The sequence below is a fragment of the Porites lutea genome, chromosome 4, assembly GCF_958299795.1.
Source record: "Porites lutea chromosome 4, jaPorLute2.1, whole genome shotgun sequence".
Classification (NCBI taxonomy): domain Eukaryota; kingdom Metazoa; phylum Cnidaria; class Anthozoa; order Scleractinia; family Poritidae; genus Porites; species Porites lutea.
Genome location: NC_133204.1, coordinates 45964911 through 45985671, shown reverse-complemented (window position 1 = coordinate 45985671; position 20761 = coordinate 45964911). Strand labels below are relative to the sequence as shown.

General features: G+C 40.5%; 2 protein-coding genes across 2 annotated transcripts in view; one reads left to right on the top strand and one right to left on the bottom strand.

The window, feature by feature from the left end:
• LOC140933804 (uncharacterized) overlaps window positions 1–4665 on the top strand; it is an 11011-nt gene extending 6346 nt beyond the window's left edge. The window contains exons 5-7 of the mRNA XM_073383461.1: window positions 413–511; window positions 2182–2283; window positions 3337–4665. Of these exons, the coding sequence (XP_073239562.1) occupies window positions 413–511; window positions 2182–2283; window positions 3337–3450 (315 nt within the window). The 3' untranslated portion in view covers window positions 3451–4665. The remainder of the gene's footprint in view (window positions 1–412; window positions 512–2181; window positions 2284–3336) is intronic.
• Window positions 4666–6133: 1468 nt separating this feature from the next.
• On the bottom strand, window positions 6134–18788 carry LOC140933803 (2,3-bisphosphoglycerate-independent phosphoglycerate mutase-like). The gene is made up of 12 exons (XM_073383460.1): window positions 18664–18788; window positions 16731–16903; window positions 16030–16146; window positions 15041–15173; window positions 13863–14041; window positions 13382–13475; window positions 12882–12991; window positions 10946–11072; window positions 10211–10359; window positions 9392–9509; window positions 7926–8060; window positions 6134–7034 (listed from the first exon to the last, which is right to left on the bottom strand). The coding sequence occupies exons 1-12, from the start codon at window positions 18731–18733 to the stop codon at window positions 6892–6894; spliced, it is 1548 nt and encodes a 515-aa protein (XP_073239561.1). The 5' UTR covers window positions 18734–18788; the 3' UTR covers window positions 6134–6891.
• Between the last annotated feature and the right edge of the window lie 1973 nt (window positions 18789–20761).

Genomic DNA, 20761 nt, shown 5'->3' with positions numbered 1-20761 from the left:
TAAATAGGAATCAATCACAAATATAGAACGTTTTCCTGACTTTATAAAGCCATAAAACTCACCTGCTCGGCCCTTTAGGCCCTTTCACAGACCCAAATGACAGATTCCCCTACCCTTTCTTATACTTCAATGAGTAAAATCCCTAGCCTTTAATATACCTAAAGTCTGGAAAAGGTACCCCTTTCGGGCGGAGCCTCTCCGTATAGGCCATTAATACGTAGTAACCCCTCCCTTCCCATCGGGGTTCGTGAGCCAATTTATGGCCATTTTATGGGTTATTTCATAACCGGCGTACTTTCTCTATATAAATCCTTTCCCCTTATATGTTCAGTTTCCTGGGATGGGCAACTAGAGTTTTATGGGAGTAATTCAACGGCACTTAACTGTCTAGTAATTTGTATTCTTGTTGTAGTTTATTGAAGGAGAAACTCACGACCATTTGGATCATTCATATGCTGAACGATTCTTTATGAACATGCCATTTTTACACAGCGAAAATTTGGAAGATCAGGTATTATCAGACCTTAAAAGTTACATGTAATGCTGGGGAGTGTTGGGAGGGATAGAGGTACATGATAGAGTAGCGCGGTTAATAAAAAGAATGATGGGCAGTTTTTTGTCATTTTACGGTCAATAGATTCCGGTAGAAATTGGTTACTTAAAGTTAATGAACATAGGTTGTTAGAGACCTTTAGATTCGAGGGCGAGATTTATCGCGTATTGTATCCCTAGACTGAAATTGACACTCTGGAACGTCAACCTCGTTTCCAGGGCTTTTTCCCTCCCATTGTCTTAGGGAAAAAGTCTTGGTAACAAGGTTGCCTGGAAAGCTTCTTTGTACTTTTTTGCACTAGACAAGTTAGCGCGGATATTTTGATTGAAGGAGGTTAAGCCCTCTCCTGATAGAAAAATGAAAAAAAAAACTTTAAACGCTGGTTCACGCACGTGCACTACTTAGTATTAAGAAAATATCGTATTGGTAGTCGTCCTCGTCTTGGAATCTCTAGGTCTCTATTAATAAGAAAATAGTTTCAAGGAAGTTGACGTAAAAGTTATGAAAAACTCATACTTGCAGTTGCCACGGTTTGAAAGGTAGTAATTGCAACACATAGCTTACGGACACTACATCTGAGCGAACCCCATACTTGTTTTAAGGTCATTTACGAAGTTGTGTTTTTTATATCCAGATTGTACACAGATATCCACAGTACACTTTTATACCTGTTTGGTTAAAGTTCATTTAGCCTTTGCTACCTCATAATAGGCTGGAGATATTTGTATTTTAAACTGCATTTATTAGTTATTTTTTGGGGCCGTAGGTCTTTTGTTGATCCGTTATGCTGTTCATTTTTGCTTGGTTTTGCCCTTGTTTCTAAGGTTGGTTTTGTCTATCTTATATTTTCTTGGACTCTTGCCCTCTCGGGGACACGAGATATGGCGTGACTCTGTGAGTGTTTGAGTTCAATGTTAAGGCTCTAAACCAGAGTGTGCGGGAATTTTACGGCAGAGCCTCTCTGTTCGTTGCGCCGTACTGACGAGCCCCAAAAAGGGCGAAACAGCTATCTACGGCTAAGACCCCGCTCTGTTTTTGGTTCTTTTGGTGTCGTGTTGATGTCTTGCAAAGTTAATTTTCACCTAGTACGATCAGCTTTACAGGATTCAATTTGGAGATATTAGTAGCCTGCTAGCAATGCAAGCTACTCGTGTCACAGTGATATGGGCATCGCCATTCCCAAAACCCAAGTGATATGGGCATCTCCTGTAACCCTGACCCTAACCCTAACCCATGCATTCATCGCGAAAGTAGCTTTTCATTTTGAGTGTAGAGCAAAGCGAGAGAACGCGCGAGCGAGAGGAAAAGCCGTGCGCGTTGCACTTGCCCGTGTCTTCCCACGATATCCCTTAAGCTATCTTATAATGGGCTGGAGATATTTGTAGCCTGCGAGCAATGCTTAAGGGATATCGTTGGAAGTCACGGGCAAGTGCGATGTGCGCGAGAGCAAGGACGCGCGCGGCTTTGCCTCTCGCTCGCGCGTTCTCTCGCGGTTCGCTTTGCTTGCCACTCAAAATGGAAAGCTACGTCCGCGAGGAATTAGTTTCCATTCGCTTTTGCCCACGCACGAATACTCGTTTTAAGTTTATTTGAACGTACTGCTGCCTATTTTTGACAATTATTTACAGGAGGTCTCAGTGAAATTAGCGTCCAAGCTGGCGGAAGACTCCAAGGGTTCAGAATTTGAAGGAATGGGCAAAGGCGTTCTTGATTTCGCTACACGTCACAAGGTACAGTTAATAGTCTTCATTTTATTTGCTCCTTCTTCCTTTCTTCTTTGGGAGGCGAGGAAAGGGACTTTGCCCGTGGCTCTTCCCCGAAAAAAAAACGCCTGATCGTAGGTTATAACAGGCGTAGCGTCATTTAGCCAATTACGAAGCGGATCAGTCATAGATGTCTTTTTTAAAGAGAAATGCTAAACTGCGACCTCATTCTCATTACACTTTCCTCTCAGAGAATTAAGTTGAACTTAAGATACATTATATTACCTTTTTTTTGCAAACGGTTTAGCCTTGGCGCGGCCTCGATGATTAGGTAGAAATAGGGAGCTTTACCATCACGACGGTGACGACAAGGACAATCTCAAAAAAGAAAAAAAAACAACTGTTTTTATGAGCAAAACAACAGCTCTGCACGTGCTCGCTTTTTAGTAGATTTCCTTGACGTCCATGGAACGACTACAACGTGAAACCAGGAGGACGTGAACATAGGACGACGAATTTTCCTTTCTCTTTTTTAAACGGAATAAATTCCTCAAGAATTCAACTCCAGGAGAAATCGCCTATATTTGACAAATTAGGGAGCTTAAGCTACGACGACGGCGAAAACGGCAAAAAAGCGAGCGATTTCGATTGGCAAAACAGCAACCCTGCACGTGCATCACGCTTTTTTGTACATTTCTTTGCCGTAACTGCACGACTACGACATAAAAACGCCTAATTTCACGTTTTGTGGAGGACGTTAGCACAAGGCAACGACTTTTCCCTAACAATGGTACAGTTTTAAGAATTCAACTCCAGAAAAAAATTGCCAACATTTGACGAATTGAACGAGGTGGAATAAGCGCGATTAGGTTTGAGGCAGCGCGACTTCACTATGTAAGTGACGTTTTCGTCGCCGTCGCCGTCGCCGTCGTTGTTGCTTAAGCCCCCTATACGGAGAAACAGCCTCTGCTATGTACATTTCTTGGCACGGTTTTCGCGTTTTTAAGCAAAACTGAATCTTACTCTGTGTGTGTTAACAGACTGATTATTCAATAATATGGTAGATGTTTATTGTTACAGGAGGTCATTGACAAGTTTGGAAGATATCCACAAAGGAACAAATCGTTAGGAAGGGAAAATACCCCAGAAGAAGAGGAATTTCTGAAGAATGTTCCTGACCGATACAAGTGGTGATTGATGACAGACAGCGAAAAAACGAACAAGCAAACAAGCAAATAAACTAGGAAACAAATGCTGTTACTCTGACGCATCGAATATAAAAATTTACTTGTTATTACTAGGGGCGCGGCTGTCTCAAAACTCCAGTGGTATATTTATAGTAATCCCGTTAATACCAGAGAATTGTACAATATTACATACATAAGGCCACTCTTTTTTGAAGCAACCAGATTTTGCGATTTTTGCTTTTTTTTGTTCAGCGAATCGCAAAATTTTGGTGGCAGAGAATTTTGTTCTGTTTTTCAGCCAAACTTTTGCAAAACCACAAGATCAAAGTGTTCGCAAAATATGCAGCTTCTTACTCTGAAACGTCAGCGGTTTCTTTGCCCCAACCCCGCAACGTGCAGCCGTTGAGATGGGCGTGGAGTGGGCTGGCGAAGAGACGGCTGACATTTCAGACTAAAGGTGATGTTACACGAGGCGATTCGCAAAGACGATTTTTAGGGCAACACAGTATTGCAGCATTGTTGCGACATTGTTTCGAATGGTTACAACATTGTTCCAACATCGCAAGGCTGTGTTGCGCTAAAAATCGTCGCTGCGAATCGTCCCGTGTAACATCACCCTTATAGCCCCTTGCAAACGGACGCAACATTGTTGGCCAACAACTTCCGACAATACGCAACAACATGAAACAAGATGTGCAAACGGACGCAACATGTAACATCCTGATCCAACAATGTTGCGTCCGTTTGCACGAGGCGTGACAGCAAAATACAAAAACTTAAGCACCCCAAACAATGGTAGCCTGAGGGTAATATATCGTCAAATGAATCCGTTGTAATTGGATCACGTAAACGCAATGTAAGTGTTTATGGCTTCTGGCTACTCTAAATGACGGAAGCGATCGTCGTAAACAGTTACACGGGACGATTCGCAACGACGATTTTTAGCGCAACACAGCGTTGCAATGCTGGAGCATTATTGTAACCATTCGAAACAATGTAACAATGTTGCAACGCTTTGTTGCGCTAAACATCACCTTAAGTTTGTCCGCGTTCAAACTGTTAAACGGATCCCTAATTTTCACATATACGCTCAAGATATATGACTTAACACATAGAGATGCATTTACTTGGTATAACAACTTGTATTTAAGGTACTTGAGTTTACGAAAGTACGCTATTTAGTCATTTATTATCTCGAATAAACAAAATCAGTATATTTAAATCCTGTTTTTTTGGCAACTATTTCGTTGTTTTCAACTTCGTTCTATATGTGCCGCCAAACAGGTATGGTTTTCAGGGTCTTGAGTTTTAAACAAGGTATACAATTTGACTATCTGACGTCTTGAACAGGGTATCTTTCTAGGCCGGATGCCTTGAACAGGTTATAAACCTTGGTGATGCGAGGTAAACTTGCTCTTTTATATTCCAAATTAAAAAAGCAAAGAATAGAATATGTTCCTGAACCGGTAATCTTATTCTGATACAATGTATTTCACACCACAACAAAAACTGTCTTGTCTTACAGTGCGACTGCTCGAACCGGGGCACTTGGAAGATCATCCAATCACAACTTTTTTTGAAAACAAAAGATTCTCAAGTTTTTTTTGCAAACCGGGACCGATAACATTCATAAATTTGGGTGCTTTTTCCTGAGACGGTTTAATAGTTTTCAACGGTTACATAGTTGAACCTTAAATTCTATTGTTCCGTTTGCAAAAAATCTTGAATCTTTTGTTTTCAAAAAACCTTGTGATTGGATAGTCTTCTTCCAAGTGCCCCGGTTCGACTAGTCACATTGTAAACAGGGTAGAGTGAACGGATATTGTTGTAAAGAGGGTGAAGGTTTTGAAGGCCTCAGTGGCACATCGCTACCAAAACGTCCCGTCAGTCCCCTCCCTCCTTTCGTTGGAAAGGTCACTGTACTGCCTAGTTCAGTTGGTAGAGGTCCAGCCTACTGACCAGTAGGGTATTGTTATGAATCCGACTGCCACCCAGGGTATTTATAAAGAATGGTAACGATTTTGTCTTAGTTCAGATATTTATGTCACTGACTCCTTCATACATTTTTCGTCTCCTTTGGGCTTTCTCAGTTGGTAGAGCACGTGCCTGCAAGAACGGAATTTGCAAGAGTTTCGAATCCATCCCAGCCAATCAGGGTTTTTAAAAAAGAACTGGTCACACATTATCGTGCCGTACTTCCTCTCAACGTAGACGAGCACATCACAAAAAATGACGTTCTAATGTTGGTCCAGCTCCGCTGTTTCATCTGCTTTCACCAGCAGCCTACGGGTCATGGCTATTTCAGTTCTCTTGGTACAAGATTTAAGAGCCTAAAGAAGCAGGCCCGAGTACGCGATTTCACGCCGAGCATTAACCAACACTCCGAGTCTTAAAAAAGTAACGATAGGCACTGGCAAATACGTAAATAAACTCAGGTGGCTTTTGGAGAATGAAAACTGCGCGCTAGCCCGCTTAGCTGGCGGGATCAGAGTGCTTAGCTGCCAAGCGTGGCGACCGGTGTAGTCCCAACTTGACACATCTCCAGTCATCTGGTGGCTTTAAAACAAACAATTTCATTCCGCGGTGCTTTTTTGGTCTTTGGTAACATTTCGTGCGACAAATCCCAGCAGCGACGTAGGCTAGGTTCGCGTAAAGGTATTTACGTACAACGATAAATGACTGGTAGTCTGTTAATCTGATTGTAGTTTTTTAATTCGAATGTTTGTTTCACTCTACTGTATGATTTATATTATTTACTCAGTCTTTCAATAATGCTCCTGGCATTTACGAGTCCCCAGGACTACTCGCCGGTTGCGGTGAGTTCATCTCCAACCACTGGTAAAATTAGCTCCAAAATGAAGCTGCCGAGCAAACGTTCTTCCTTTTCGAAGTTATTATAACACCACCGGCATAAAATTTTTTAGTCTTGGAAAAAACAATGTATATGAGACACGCAAAGAAATTAGTCTCTAATCACTTGCTTAGTTATGTGTTAAAATAAGTTAAAGATACAAGGGAGCTTAAGCAACGATAACGGCAACAACAACGACAACGGCAAAAAAGCAAGGCTTAGAAGTAATAGAACGGCAACTTTGCACGGGCATCACGCTTTTTTGTACATTTCCTTGCCGTCGTTTCACGACTTAAACGTCAAACTTGCTAACTTTACGCTTTATGGAAAACGTTAACACAACAGAACGGTTTTCCGCCTTTCTTTTTCAGAAATTAGATAGAGCCCCTTACAATTCAATTCCAGAAAAATTCGCCAACATTTGACAAATCAAACGAGGTAGACTTCGATAGAATAGCAGGAAGTGATGAAGTTTGACGCAGCGCGAATTCACTTTTCAAGAAACGTTTTCGCTGTCCTCGCCGTCGTTGTTGCTTAATCTACCCACAGATACAAAGACAGGACGATCATTGTCCACAAGACTTTGACTGTGACTGTCTATTTAGCAAGCAGTGACTGCCCAGTCATTTCCTGTGGAATTGGAAGACCCATAACATCTAACACAGTAGTCGCTACATCACAAAGCGCCGCATTGTGAGTGATTTCCTTAAACTTGAGTCCACCGGTCATAACGAAGGGCACTGAAAACAAACACAAAGACAAAACAATATAAGGTACAGTGATACCAGCGGAAAAAACTAAGGCCACAAGCAGACATTCGTTATTTCCTTTCTGTGGCCAAGAAAAGCAAAAAAATAAAAAAATGAAAATAATCATAATAATAATAATTCGATGCCCTAGTTATGCTTCTGAATTTGCATGAAATAACATCGTGATAGCAAGAGGCCACGAAGCAATTCAAAAGTTACCTTCGTACTTGTTCGTCCACAAAGACCTTGAAGTGATTGGTCTTTGCATGTTTACTTAACAAGTCAGTAATATTGCTTTCTGACTAGACTGACCTTTGTAACCTGAGTATTGGGCCTTCCTTAGAGGTCAGGAGAGAAGGCACCTGAACAGTGGAAGGGGAAGAGGGAGCCTTGTTTTTCAGTTTCTTCGCCCTCTCGTAATGGGCGGATTAAGTAAAAGCAATGTGGAGGACGGCGCGCGCAGTTAAACCAATGACCAAAGGCGGAACGGCAATTTGAGCATCAGAAGTCGCGTTCAGTCCTTACCCTCTGACGCGCTTTCACGTTCTCACTTTCAGGAAGCGTTGTCTTCGCCAAACACGTTTAATAGAGACCTTTAAATTCGAGGACGAGATTTAATTTAAAGTATTTTCGCGTATTCTCGAAAATATTTACACTGGAAGGCTTTGTTGCACTAGAAAAGTTAGCACGGTTGTTTGCAAAATGATTATTGAGAAAATCTCGTCCTCGTCATATCTCATTATGTTCGCTCACCCACAAATCCTGAGGGACTGCTAGAAGTCTAAGTTTTGATTTACTATAGCATTAAACTCGAGGCCTGCTTGATTAATAGATTTAAACTACTTAAACAGCTGAATTCGTAGAAATTTGTTAACCACTCACCCCGGTTAGTAGTATGCGCTGTATGTGGACCACCATTCTCAGCAAACATTTGTTCAGCATTACCATGATCTGCTGTAACCATTAACACATAACCTTGCTCTTCACAGGTTTTGAAGATCTCACCTATTTCCTTATCTAAGACAAACAAAACAGGACTTTTAAAACTTCTCTCTCAGTCCTATTCTATTCCTTCTACTCTGCATGCAGAGGTTTTCTGGTCTTCTCTGGATGGCCGAGGTAAAATCCACTGAATGAGACGAGAATATAAAAAAGCACGCCGCTTACTATGCTCCCCTACGAAGCAGTTGGCATATTCTCAATTCTGCTTAACTCCCTCTTGGCTGTAGGGCCGAGGGTTAGTTCGACCTTGATTTGTAGTTTCATATTCACAGCGCGAATCACCTTAGCCTGCTAGCTCTCCGGGGCGCTCTGGTGGCGGGGCGACCAGAGCTTGCTCTCAGGCTAGAAGCACCTTGAAAACGCGCGTCAAGGGATCGTGTTTCAAGTTGGGTGATACATTATGCTACCGAAAACCGCATAAAGCAATGACCTCAGATTGATCACCAAAATGACTAACAGGTAACCTATAATGCAGCTTTCTTCTCTCTTTTTTCTTCTCGGCAACTCGTGCCTCGTTCGGAGCTTTCCGAAGGTCCCGCACTTCAGGTGAAAATCGTTCCTACCGAGCAGAGACAGTAATTCACCGACTTGTAACACAATCAAACGCTTCAAACGGTTGAACAAAGGTGATTCGCACCAAGAATGTTACTGGAATCAATGTAGAACATAAATCCTCTGCGCCCAGTGTCAAGGCGTCTACGGATGGGGTTTATGGAGAGAACGACAACCAAGATAATATAGGCGCTGGTGAGGGGTGCCCAGTAATGTAGGAGCTGCTCGTAAGGTAATTCCTCATTGGTCACAGAAAACAATAACACAACACTGTTTATCACCATCTCCCATTGTGAGCTGCTACATGACTAGGGGTGTGTGTGTGTGTGTGTGTGGGGGGGGGGGGGGGGGGGGGAATAAAAATAAATAAACCGTTTATTCAACAGACCATTTTCAGCAATTCAGTCAGTTGAGGGTGACGCAGAAACAAAAAAAGGGGTAAGTAATTGAGGAGAGGAGGGTGCGGCTTTTCAGGGGCCCCTTACAGGTCTCTTGGAGGATTAAAAGTCTAAAAAAAACCTGCACTGACTTGCGATTGTTTCGCCTAGAATTATGTCGATTCGCCCGATGACATACAACACTTAAGAACACGATGAACATGCTTATGTGAGATGTTATTTTATAGTTAAGCTTGGATTCCACAAGTGCAGTCGCTGTGTTCACGCTTAGTCCTTTTCCTCAGGCTTGCAAAACGACAAATACACATCGAGCGAATCGAAAAAACACCGAGAGAACTGCCGTAGGGCGAATTGACCTTCGGGCGAAAAGATCTGGTACCAGTGAGAAGGACTCACCTGTTGCCTCACAGCCTGTAATAGCTGGCTCGTATTTCCCCGTGTGTCCCACCATGTCAGGAGGGGCAAAATTGCACATCACAAATGGATACTGGCCACTCTTTACAGCTTTACACACCTTAAAACAAAATCTAATATTAAGGGCAGGGACAAAATTGGAGACAGGTTACATGGACAATTCCCCTTGTATGATAAAACTAGCTGCGAATACAGCCGTCTCTCGTCTCCTCGCGAGGAACGAGGAGAGACGGCTGTATTCGTAGGATATGATAGTGGAACCTCTATTTAACGAGCCTCTATATAATGAAGTTCTCGGTAAATAACGAACGATTTTCTTCAGCCACACCAGTTAAATACAGTTAAATGTATGGAACAAAACCTCGATTTAACGAAATCAAGAGTTTCTATGTATCGCATACATGTATCTCCTATCTCCTATCTCCTATTTTCAACTGTATTTTTGAAGGACCACACCTTTGCACAGTTGTGTATCATAAATTAATGGGCCAAGGGATAAACAATTCTAAAGTTTTATGGACAAATCATTTCAAGCAGAGAAGAATAATTGACCTGACGCTTAATACTCAAACCAGACAGCAGAAGACTCATTCTAAATGAACTCACATGAATTTTATCTTTTACTTGACTCTTGGTCCTAGAAGACCGTGGAAATGTTAACTACACGTTTAGTCTTTACAAACTTTGAATTTTTGGCAGCGAAGAGTCAGTAGCGAATTCGCATGTTGGTAGCGAACATGTAGCGAACTCGGACGTAGCGAACTCTACAAGTAGCGAAACCGGCTGTTACCCTTGACTCACCTCTGCACCAACCCCCTGAGCACTCATTTCAGGCTGCAAATCATATGTTGCTACTTTAGGTGAAGGTACCATGAATCTGGTTTCTCCTTCAAACTGTTTCTCTACTCCTCCATTGAAGAAGAATGTCACATGGGCATACTTTTCAGTTTCTGACAAAAAAAATCAAAGTGGCTCCCAACTTTTAGGACGAGTAGTAAAACAAGGGTGAATGCCTAAAACGAACACCAGGTCAAGATTTTTAAGCTTGAAACTCTTATTAAGAGACATTTTTTGCTGGTGCCTCAGGACTAAATTTTTCCTTTCTGTTCTCTTGTGTTCGAAGACCATTTGCCTACCAGTGAGTGCACAATTTTTGAGTAATCTTGACATGAAAACTTACTGTACCTTTATCAAATCAAGACTATCACGTGATTTAGTGTACAGTAACAATTCGTGGGTAAGAACCTGTATCATTTCCAAAAAGCTTCTTGAAATGATAGTGATTGGAGTCTTAAGGCATATAATTATGTCTCCATAGAGGGTCCTGAATGTTGACTTATCTTATTTTTCCAATCGTACAGATGTTTTAAAATAGATTTTAGAGAACAAGAACCTGTTTCAAATTTTAGGCTAAACAGGTTCTTGTATAGAGGGGACTTAACTGCCAAATTTTAAAAACCAACAGGTGCTTAAAAACCAGGTTCTTAGTCGAGGGTGTTTACTGTATAGTGTTTAGACATGTCTACACGGACCTACCTGCACAGTGGAACTGAGGGACATTCTGAACAGAAAGCCATTCAGCCAGGACATTTTTCGGAACAACAGGGGGAAACAATATAGGAAAAGGAAATTCCTTCTTGTACTGTGTCATAGTTATTTGATGCTAAAAAAAGAAGAGAAAGAAAAGAAAGAACAAAGTAGGGACCTTCACGACGATATTCGCGGTGAGTTACCTATCCAATTCCTAACCCCGCCCGACAGGGCTTAACTTGAGTTGCGCTACTAAAAAACCGAGTTTCGCGAGATACGTATTTCTAGATTATATTGCAATGTTGAACATGAATTATCCTCGGTGTGAAGATTGTGCATTTTCAGCAAGTTTTGTAAGGAAGTCTCTTGATTTTAGTTAGTTTCGTTGCTGGAGAAGGTGTGGAGTTAACTGGACACTCACGCGCGCGCGAAGCGCGCACAGCGGAGTGCCATGGGTAAGAAAATTTGGTTATCTATGCATCCAAGAAATATTGGTTCTGAGAAAATCGTCCGCGCGTCCACCCCATCATGTAAGTCGGGGTGAGATTTTGCATTACAAGTACCCGCGCGATCGCATAGCCATCCGGACTTTTAGAGATAAAAAAGCAACAACAACAAAGCCGTGGATAACAGAAAAAGAGCTAGAGCGAGAAATAAAAAAACAAAGGAGACTAATTTCGTTGGAAGAATAACATTAAAGTTTTATAGCCGCGGTGAGAAAATGAGAAATGCTGGCGGCCACAAAGGTGAAAATGAGTGAACAGGAACACATGCAACATTTCCTTCATAAAACGTCAAACTAGGAAGTTTCTGGAAGTTTCTCGTTGTAGTCGTGCAAAATAACGGAAAAGAGATGTACAAAAAAAGTGTGCTGTACGTGCAAAGTTGTTTTTTGGCTAATTAGACCTACTGATTTTTTTTAGCTGTTTTTGTTGCCGTCGCCGCTTAGCATTACACGATTATTTGACATTTTGTTTGAGTAAACTATAGATATTAACGAGAGCTTCACTTTTAGGCCAAGCGGTTATGCACCTAGCAGACTTCCAGTGAAGAAGTTAAGACGTCTGTTACACAAAAGGAGAAAAGTAAGGGTATCTGTATGGAAGGGATCCGCGTTCGTCACTTAAGGAAAAATTACGGAAACGAAATCGAGTCGAAAGGAGTCCAGTTACCCGGCCTAGGTGTCCCTGATAAAATTAATGGGGGTGGCTAATTTGCAGTGATAGCTCGAAAATTTCTGCCTTAGTGCCACAGGAACACCAGATTAGAATGCGTTCTGACAAACGCGATAATAAAGATGATAAAGAAGAAAACATGCTTTTCAAGGAAGCTACCGCTTTTTCAAGGAAGCTACCGCTTCCTTTACAGCTTTCCAAAGGCTTAATGGGGAGTACAGACTTTTAAAGTGAGGTACTGGAAATGAGTGAGAAGTGCAAAAGGGGGATGATGGGAAGCGTGGAGAGTGATAACTCAAATATCCCCCCCCCCCGAAAAAAAAAGTGATTCAGAGAGACTGGGGACTAGAACTCAGAGGAAACTGTGTGTCAAATTCAATTTATGTCGCTATTCACCATTTTCACCGCGGCCATGATGCGTCTTACTTAACCCCCAAAATTTTACAAACACATTGTTTCCAATTTCACCTGGGTATTTAATTAAGTTATCCCAACAAAAAGTCAAAGACAATGGTTATGCAAAATTTTGGGGGTAAACAACGTGCATTATGGTCTCAGACGGTGAAAACAATGAATGGAATTATTAAGTAATATTGCTATCAAAATTATAAATAAATTGCCACAGTTAGTGAAATGAACACAGTTGGAGTGACATTAGTCTCCTCTGAAGGCAACTGTGGTTATCTTCTGTGATTTAGGAACATAAATTGACACAATAATGCTGTCAACTTTCTCTAAGATGGACACTCAGCGTCTGGCTTACTTACAATGTTTTTTGGAATGACATCTGTCTCAAATGGTGGCTTTATACCAAATGCTTCATTAATTTGCCTCATTCTATCAGAGCGGAAATCAATAAAGCAGAGTGTGTCTCCATCTGAACAAGGTCAAAATAAAAAATTCAACAAAAGAAGCACTTACATTTTCAAGTCTATGTAAAAGACGGTCAAAAGGTTTGAAAGAGGGGTCAAATTAAACTTGACAAATAATCACATTGAATAAGAAAAACTAAAAAAGAAACAAACAGTAAGTTATGTAAGTTAGTTTGTGTAAATTGGTCTGATGAATGGCATTCCACATTTGAGAAGTTCAACAAAGCATTTCAATCAGTTTTTTAGAACATAAAATTATTATACTCTTTGCTGTATAAGGAGAATAACAACAAAAACAAAAGCAGTGCCATGAAATAACACCATAAATGTTACTGCCTTCATGGGCATAATTCAACACCAGTTACTATTGTCACGAACGCAAGTTAGGGACTGACCTTGAACTCTTCCCTCTGGATCTAAGATGATAGGTTTGAGAAATTCATCTGTTTCATGTTTGTCACCCTGTGCTTCATATCGCCCTTTGATGACCTGTTGAGATAAGGTACTTGTTTATGCTAAAGTTCTACTATAGGTTTATTGCTAATGAGAAAATTAAATTCAAATGTGCTTGTGAGAGCTCCTTCAATATTTCTGGAGGAATACCATGGCAGGATTAGCTCAGTTAGTACTTGACGGCAGATCAGGAGGTGGTGGGTTCGATTCCTGAGGCCAGACCAATACTCAGGGTCTTAAAATAACAGGGAAATGAAGGTACTACCTTTGCTCTGCATGCAGACGGCTAGACCTTCACGTGGCTCAGAAACCATGTAAAATGACGGTTCCATCTCCAAGTAGGAGACATAAAAATAGTGACCTCAGTTAGTACTTTCGTGCTAAATACATTGACACTCACATAAGGTTAATTTTTTTATATACCTCAATGACTTTGTCTGGTGTGGTAGTTTCACCAATTCCTTGGACTATGGCCTCATAGGCAATCTTGATTCTCTCCCAGCGCTTATCACGGTCCATGGCGTAGTAACGACCAACCACAGTTGCAAGTGAGCCATAATTGACTTCTTTTAGCTTTTTTAACACTTGTTCTATATAGGTTACTGGAAAAAAAAGATACACAGTCGGCTAATCACTAATAGTATGTGTGAAGTTCTGTAAACTATCCTGCTCACACTAACAAGACAAAGATAAAATTTATTTGTAACATAGATATGCATTGGCTTCATAAGATATTGAACCATTTATTTTATAATACATCCCTTAGAATGAGGCCCTGTTAAGAAAAGTACCGAGTTTTCAGTGAAAATCCTCTTTTTAGCACAAAACAACCAAATCTGGCCATTCAAAAATGCCAAATTGGGTAAAAAACAATTGGCATAAGACTACCGTAAAACTCCAAAAATAAGCCCCGGGGCTTACATTTTTCAAAGGCCCTTTTTGAGGGGCTTATATTCGGAGGGGTTTATCTATGGAGGGAAATTTGCGTTTCAAAATCGATTAGGCTAGCCTTATAAATGGAAGGAAATTTACGTTTTTTTTGTTTTACTTTGTATTTGAGGGCAATTTCCAAGTACAAGCCCCCTGGGGGGGCTTATATTTGGAGGGGCGATTTAACGGAGGGTTTTTTTGCGTTATGAGTTTGGCGGGCTTATATTTGGAGGGGCTTATACATGGAGGGGCTTATTTTCGGAATTTTACGGTATTTTGGGGTTTTTTGATTACCCCATTTTTCCTGAACCTGCATGGAAAACCACTCAGCCATGACTAGGTGGCAAGAATTGTTTTTCCCATACAAATCCTTCTAATTTTTTTTGTAGCTGTTGCAACACCTAATTCCCTAATTAAAATATGCACTTTCAGTTCCTGCTAACAAAATTTTCCAAAAGCGAACTGTTTTCATGTTTACGGAAAGTTGATCACCTGACTAGCTATTGCAAAAAAGCCTATTAATGTGCATGTGTATTAACTGAACCTAGGATGTCTGGAAAAGGCCTAAAGTGACTTAGGACAAAAACCATGTACTGGGGATAATGAATTTCAGAGGCTTCCTCAAGTTTTTCTTAGAAAAGAGCCTTGTGAATACTAGTAATTTAACAAACCTCCACTGGTTGGTGAGGTATCTCGCCCATCAGAGAAAAACTGAATAAAACACTTTGGAACGCCAAGTTCTTTAGCTGCATCAATTAATGACTCCAAATGTGTAATATGTGAATGGACACCACCATCACTGACCTGAAATAAAATCCAAAAATATAATCCTAGTCTCACTTCAGTTTTACGCGGCAGCCCTTACTCAAGGGCAGTACTTAAATGTTGAAAAAATAATGCTGAACCAATTTTGAATTACGATAAACTTCAAACGTAACCTTTTCTAAGTAACTACTTCATCAGCTCTAAAACAATGTAGAGTAATACAGTTAGAACAATATATTATTCATATTTAATTACTTACAACAGTTTTTATGATGAAAAGCAATTCTGAACACCTTGCCATTGGTCTTAGAGGTGTGCAGTGTTCCCCAGTTGACTAAACATTGGGGAAAATCTACACGTGAGCAAACCTTTAGTCCCAATTAGGTCTTATACTTGTAAGCATTAAATGCACAGATCAGTTAAGTTTTAAGCCTGTAAGAGCAGATGCTTTTCTGTCTCTTGTTCCAGGCACCAGATGAAAGCCATGAAGGTGCCTCCTGTCATAATAGACTATCAAGACTTATGAATTTAGTAAATCTAAAAGCCAGCTTTAAGTTAGCTCTTTCTTCACAAGCCAATCTTCATCCCCTGTGTAATTGTATCTACAATTGGTTGAAGGCTCTAGCTATATTCTCCTTAGAACAGGATGACAAACCAGAGAGTCGTTCCAAAGCTCTCTCAGAGGCCTTCCAAGAGGTAGAAGTGACAGACCACATGGCCACAAAAAATGGTGACAATCCTTCCACGAAAGCACGTCATGTTTTTATCACCATACTCTTTTATGCCTTTGTTAATGTTTTACAAAAAAAATTCTCATCAAAGTGTTTTTTATAAATCAAAAACTAAATATTTATCTGTCAGTGTATCATCTGACATGAATGCTCTAATTACTTACCAAACCCAGAAAATGAAGTCTTCCATTTCCAGACTTTGCTCTTGCTGCTGCATCAGCCAAAACTTCATTTTTAGCAAACTCCTTGTTATCTGATGTCATGTTAATTCTCACAATATCCTAGAAAAATATTGCAATTGTGAGATAGTTTCACACAATTATGCCTCATGTCAGTTGTTTTGCTCTTAAAGACAAAGGAATTTTTTGTTTGAACTGGAAACTTTGTATAGTGAGAGCAGAAGAATTATTCATGTGTAAATAAACAGTATGCATAACTTAAGTGAAAAAATATCCTTGTTCTAATTTTAACATATTAAATAGATAAGTAATCCACAGTAAACCTTAAAGCCCAAATTAATATCAAAGCAGATATTCTTCAATTTTTAAATGGTGGAAAAAAACCATCAATTATTCTTGGTCAAAATGTCTGGATTAATTGTCGTTGCTCAGAATTCAGTAAAACGTGGCTTAAAGCTTCTTTTTTATCATTTTCAACACAGAGAATGTTTTTATAACACTTACAGGTACGACCAGAATTTGGTTAAACATCACAGCATTTCTATCTTAAGTACAAAAATTATTTTCTGTATTCTCATGATCTTAAGAATAAAGATTTGATTAAGCAGTAATATTTGAAGGAGAAATTTGATGTTAATTATTTCTTAGGGTACTTGTATTATTGTTATAATTATCATAGCTTTTACCTGATAAAGAACTCTTCCTGCACCAATGTTCAAATGACCTACTTCACTATTACCCATAAGCCCTGCTGGCAAACCAACTGACAAGCCTGAGGCATCTAGTGTGGTGTAAGCATTGTCTTGGCCAGCACAAAACTTGTCCATAACTGGTACAGTTCCATTGGCAATAGCATTGCCTGCGTGATTAAAGAAAAAAAAGCACATCATCAGATACACATGTTGCATTGAGCATAAGCATGAACTGAGCAAAAAATAGCAGGGACAGCATCTTAAATATTGGCTTCATCCATGAATTTAGACTTAACAGTGCAGCATGACACTGTAGCAAATTCATGATTCTAAAGGAAAGCATCAGTGAAAACTGAAAAGAAGTTTCTTATTTCATTGCACTAACCCATCTTATTCAAATGCAACAATAAACACAAGACAGCCAATTGCAAATGGCTTAATAATAAAGCAAAAGACTGAAATTGATCCTTTTTAGGACTTTTCCTACACTCCCATCCAGCCTCGACAGAACAAGTATTAAAAATTATGATTGGAGATAATCACAGTAAAATACATGATTGAAATGGTCTCAAAAGAGTACAGTGGAACCTCCACTAACAGCCATCTCTCCACAGTGGCCTTTTTTTTTGTCCTGGCGAACAGTCCATACATTGACTCTTGTTTAAACCTCTCTATAACGCTAATGTCTACTAAAGCATGTCCTAAACTGCCAAAATAACCTCTTGACAACAGCCACTGATGAAAAAGTCAAGAATGGTTGTGAAATTTGATCCATATGGCTTATTGATGATTAATCGTGACTCCGGTATGTACATTCAGTGAACACGTTTGAACTCCTTAAAAAAAAAATTGTCATATTACACCCCTACCTCTCCATAACGGCCACCTCTCCACAACGGTCACTTTCTTCTGTCCCCAAGGTGCTCATTGTGGAGAGGTTTGACGGTACATCTTTTGAGATTAGAAGAATATACCGTTATGATTCATAATCAAGGCGTATCCCACTCTTTACCATCCTGAAGGAGGTCAACTTTATGCTAGCCTGAGAAAACAGCTGATATTTTGAAATGACATCTGAGAAACGATGCAGAATTCCATGCTGATGATGTGTCACTACCCAAATCTGGGTGGTGCTTGTGACTGTCAGTTGTGTCGCAAGGGAAATTTGCTTCAGTCAATCGAAAGCAGCACTACCCAGATCTGGGTAGCGGTGTGCCATCAGTATGGAATTTCTGCAGTTGTTGCTCAGATGTCATTTTGGGAGGAAACCAGTGGTGGTGTCCCGAAATGTGGGCTGTTTTCTCAGGCTAGCTTTTTGCTAATGTAGCACTTCAGGACAAGCAAGTTAAAAATGCATACTCTAGGCACACAACGTGTTTAACAAATTATGCTGCAAAAATTTTAATAACTCTTCAATTTCCCCTTGATTGGAGGAGTCTGGGACACAGCCACGCAAGTTGGAGCTGTGCATGGTCTGCTGAGACTAGTCACGCGATGTCACGCAACACTACACGGGACAGAAAAGGTGCACCTTAGTTACTGAACGTTCTTAGACATATTAAAAAATCATGCATGAAATTTTTAAACATCATGAAATATTAAACAACTGGATGAGTAGTTAAGCAGCTTATGGAGGAAAAGTCACCGATGACCCGATAACATGGCGTTAATATTCGCTTAACAGTTGGCTGTGATTTGAGTGAGTCTTAGAACGTGCGATTACCCGATTACCCCTATGATACAAAGTTCTCCGATTCCCAATAATGGTCTGATTCAAGAAATCGATTGAGAGTGTGTCATATCGAGAGATTAACAACAGCGCAAAATATAGGTTGCTGAAAGAGTATTTCTGAAGTCATGGATCACCGGTTGCGTGGCGAGAGTGTTCAAGCCGGCAAATACAACGCAAACAACAAAAACTTATCACCTTCTTTGTTCTCTGAGATGCCCCAGCCATCAATAACAATTAAGCAGACTTTCCTCTGTACTTGGGCCATAGGTAACGTTTAATTTACGAGTTAGCCGTCGTAAACCGGCAAAAGTGTGCTGGTACTCAAGCCCTCTACCACCCCCATTGCATGCTGGTAGAGAGATATGCCCACAAAGAACACTGGGAAATCCAAGGTCTTTTGCTCCAGCGTCTAGTGTCGTTTGAAGTGATGATCAAAACTAGCCTGAATTTCATCCGATTACTTACTCCCTCAGTATTATTGAGAAGAGAAAACGACTAGAAGTAATCGGATGAATTTCAGGCTAGATCAAAACGAACGTGATCAGTTTACGAAAATATGGACACATGGTTACACCCCCCACCCCCCCCCCCCCCAATAAAAACCAAAAACGTAAAGCCAGGAGTCCATAACCGGCAAAGCAGGGACTCCCCCCAACATTCCCTCTTCACTTTTCTTATGGTCCGTTCCTTGATTTTGCGGATCGGGTATTTTTGTGTGTGTTTTGTGTAAATCAACGACTTATCATCTAATAGTTGCGATCGTAAAAGACTGGTCTTCTTGCCGGAGATTTTTTTCTTCGAGCGCGAAATTAGAAAGTCGCGTTCACTACATGCGCTTGGAGATACAAGTGAAACTCAACATGCAGACTACAAACGTCGAAAAATATTATCTTTTCCACACGGTATTCGACTACAGTGGAGACAAAATTTTTGCGGAATTTGCAGATCTTAAAGGAAAAAAAAGGAACCCGCTAAATTTAGTGCCACCTTACCCACCCAGGCTGATTGATTCCCCATCACTTATCTGTCTTGTCGGCTATTTTCTCTTTCTTTAATTTGCTGGACAGTTGTTTTTTGATTTCATGCTTGCTTTGGTCTCCCTCGCTTTCTTTACGAAAGTGGTTGGTGCATGTCTTGCCGTCCTTTGAAACGTGAAAGGAAAAAAAAAAACGGGAGACAACAGAAATGCAAGAGAAATGTGCATTATTCAATTATTGGGCTTAGCCATTCATTTAAAGCTTGTGAACGACTAATTACCTGAGGTGATTTCAGACTGGTATACAGGGGCGTAGCCAGCTTTTCGACTAGTTGTAAGCCTGGCTGACTTTCACTTCCACATATCCTGAAAATTGCACGCATGACTATAGCTAGTACGCACTGACTTCACCGGCCTTTTGAGCTCTTTAGCTTTTTAGTTCACCCTAACAAAGCATAATTTACTACAAGCAGTAGGTCCTGGCCTACAGGTCTATGGGCTAGCTACACCCCTGGTATATGCACCTGCCAGTGGAGTATGACACTGGCAACACTGGCCGAGAACCGAAGGAAAACATCTCATAAAAACTAGGTGAAAATATATCTAAGCAAAAAAAAAATATCATGAAAGTCTTTTTGCCAATAAAGGTGTATCATATATTCGAGGCCAGATCAATCCTCTCTAAAAGAAGGAGAAAACAATTCTTTCAAGCTGTTGTGAGTTACAACGCATAGCCTAAAATAGAATAGCTGACATTTAGTGAACTCGCGTAGCACTGTCATGGCAAATGTAACACTAACTTGTATCAGGAGAACGCTCTCTCGCTATACAATTTACTACAGGTTTTGCACCCCCCCCCCCCCCCCCCCCACACACACACACACACACATCCTGCAGTATTGCTCATTACAGTGACAGAACCGAAAGAACAAACCTGAACATTGCTCGGAAAAGACAGTACTAAAACTGCATGGGGGTAGGGAGGGCCGGAGTTGAAATTGATTATAAATGGAGCATTGTCTCTTGGTGGCAGAGAATAAGAGTCCAAATGACAACAGGCAATTTCCAAGTTTCCCCAAGCCTCTTTTTCAAAGCGAGGCTAAGTGCAAAGCCATTGATGTGAACATGATTCTTTATTCTACTGCAAATAAACTTCATCTTCCATAGAAAGATTTTGCACTTAGCCTAGAAAGGGAGAGTCGGATATAGCCTATTTGTCAAACAAGGAAAGAGAAACTAGAAATGTATTTATCATGGGTTATGTAACCTTTTCTTTGGGGTGTTACATGGTATGCTGTTCTGTTGTTTCATTAGCGG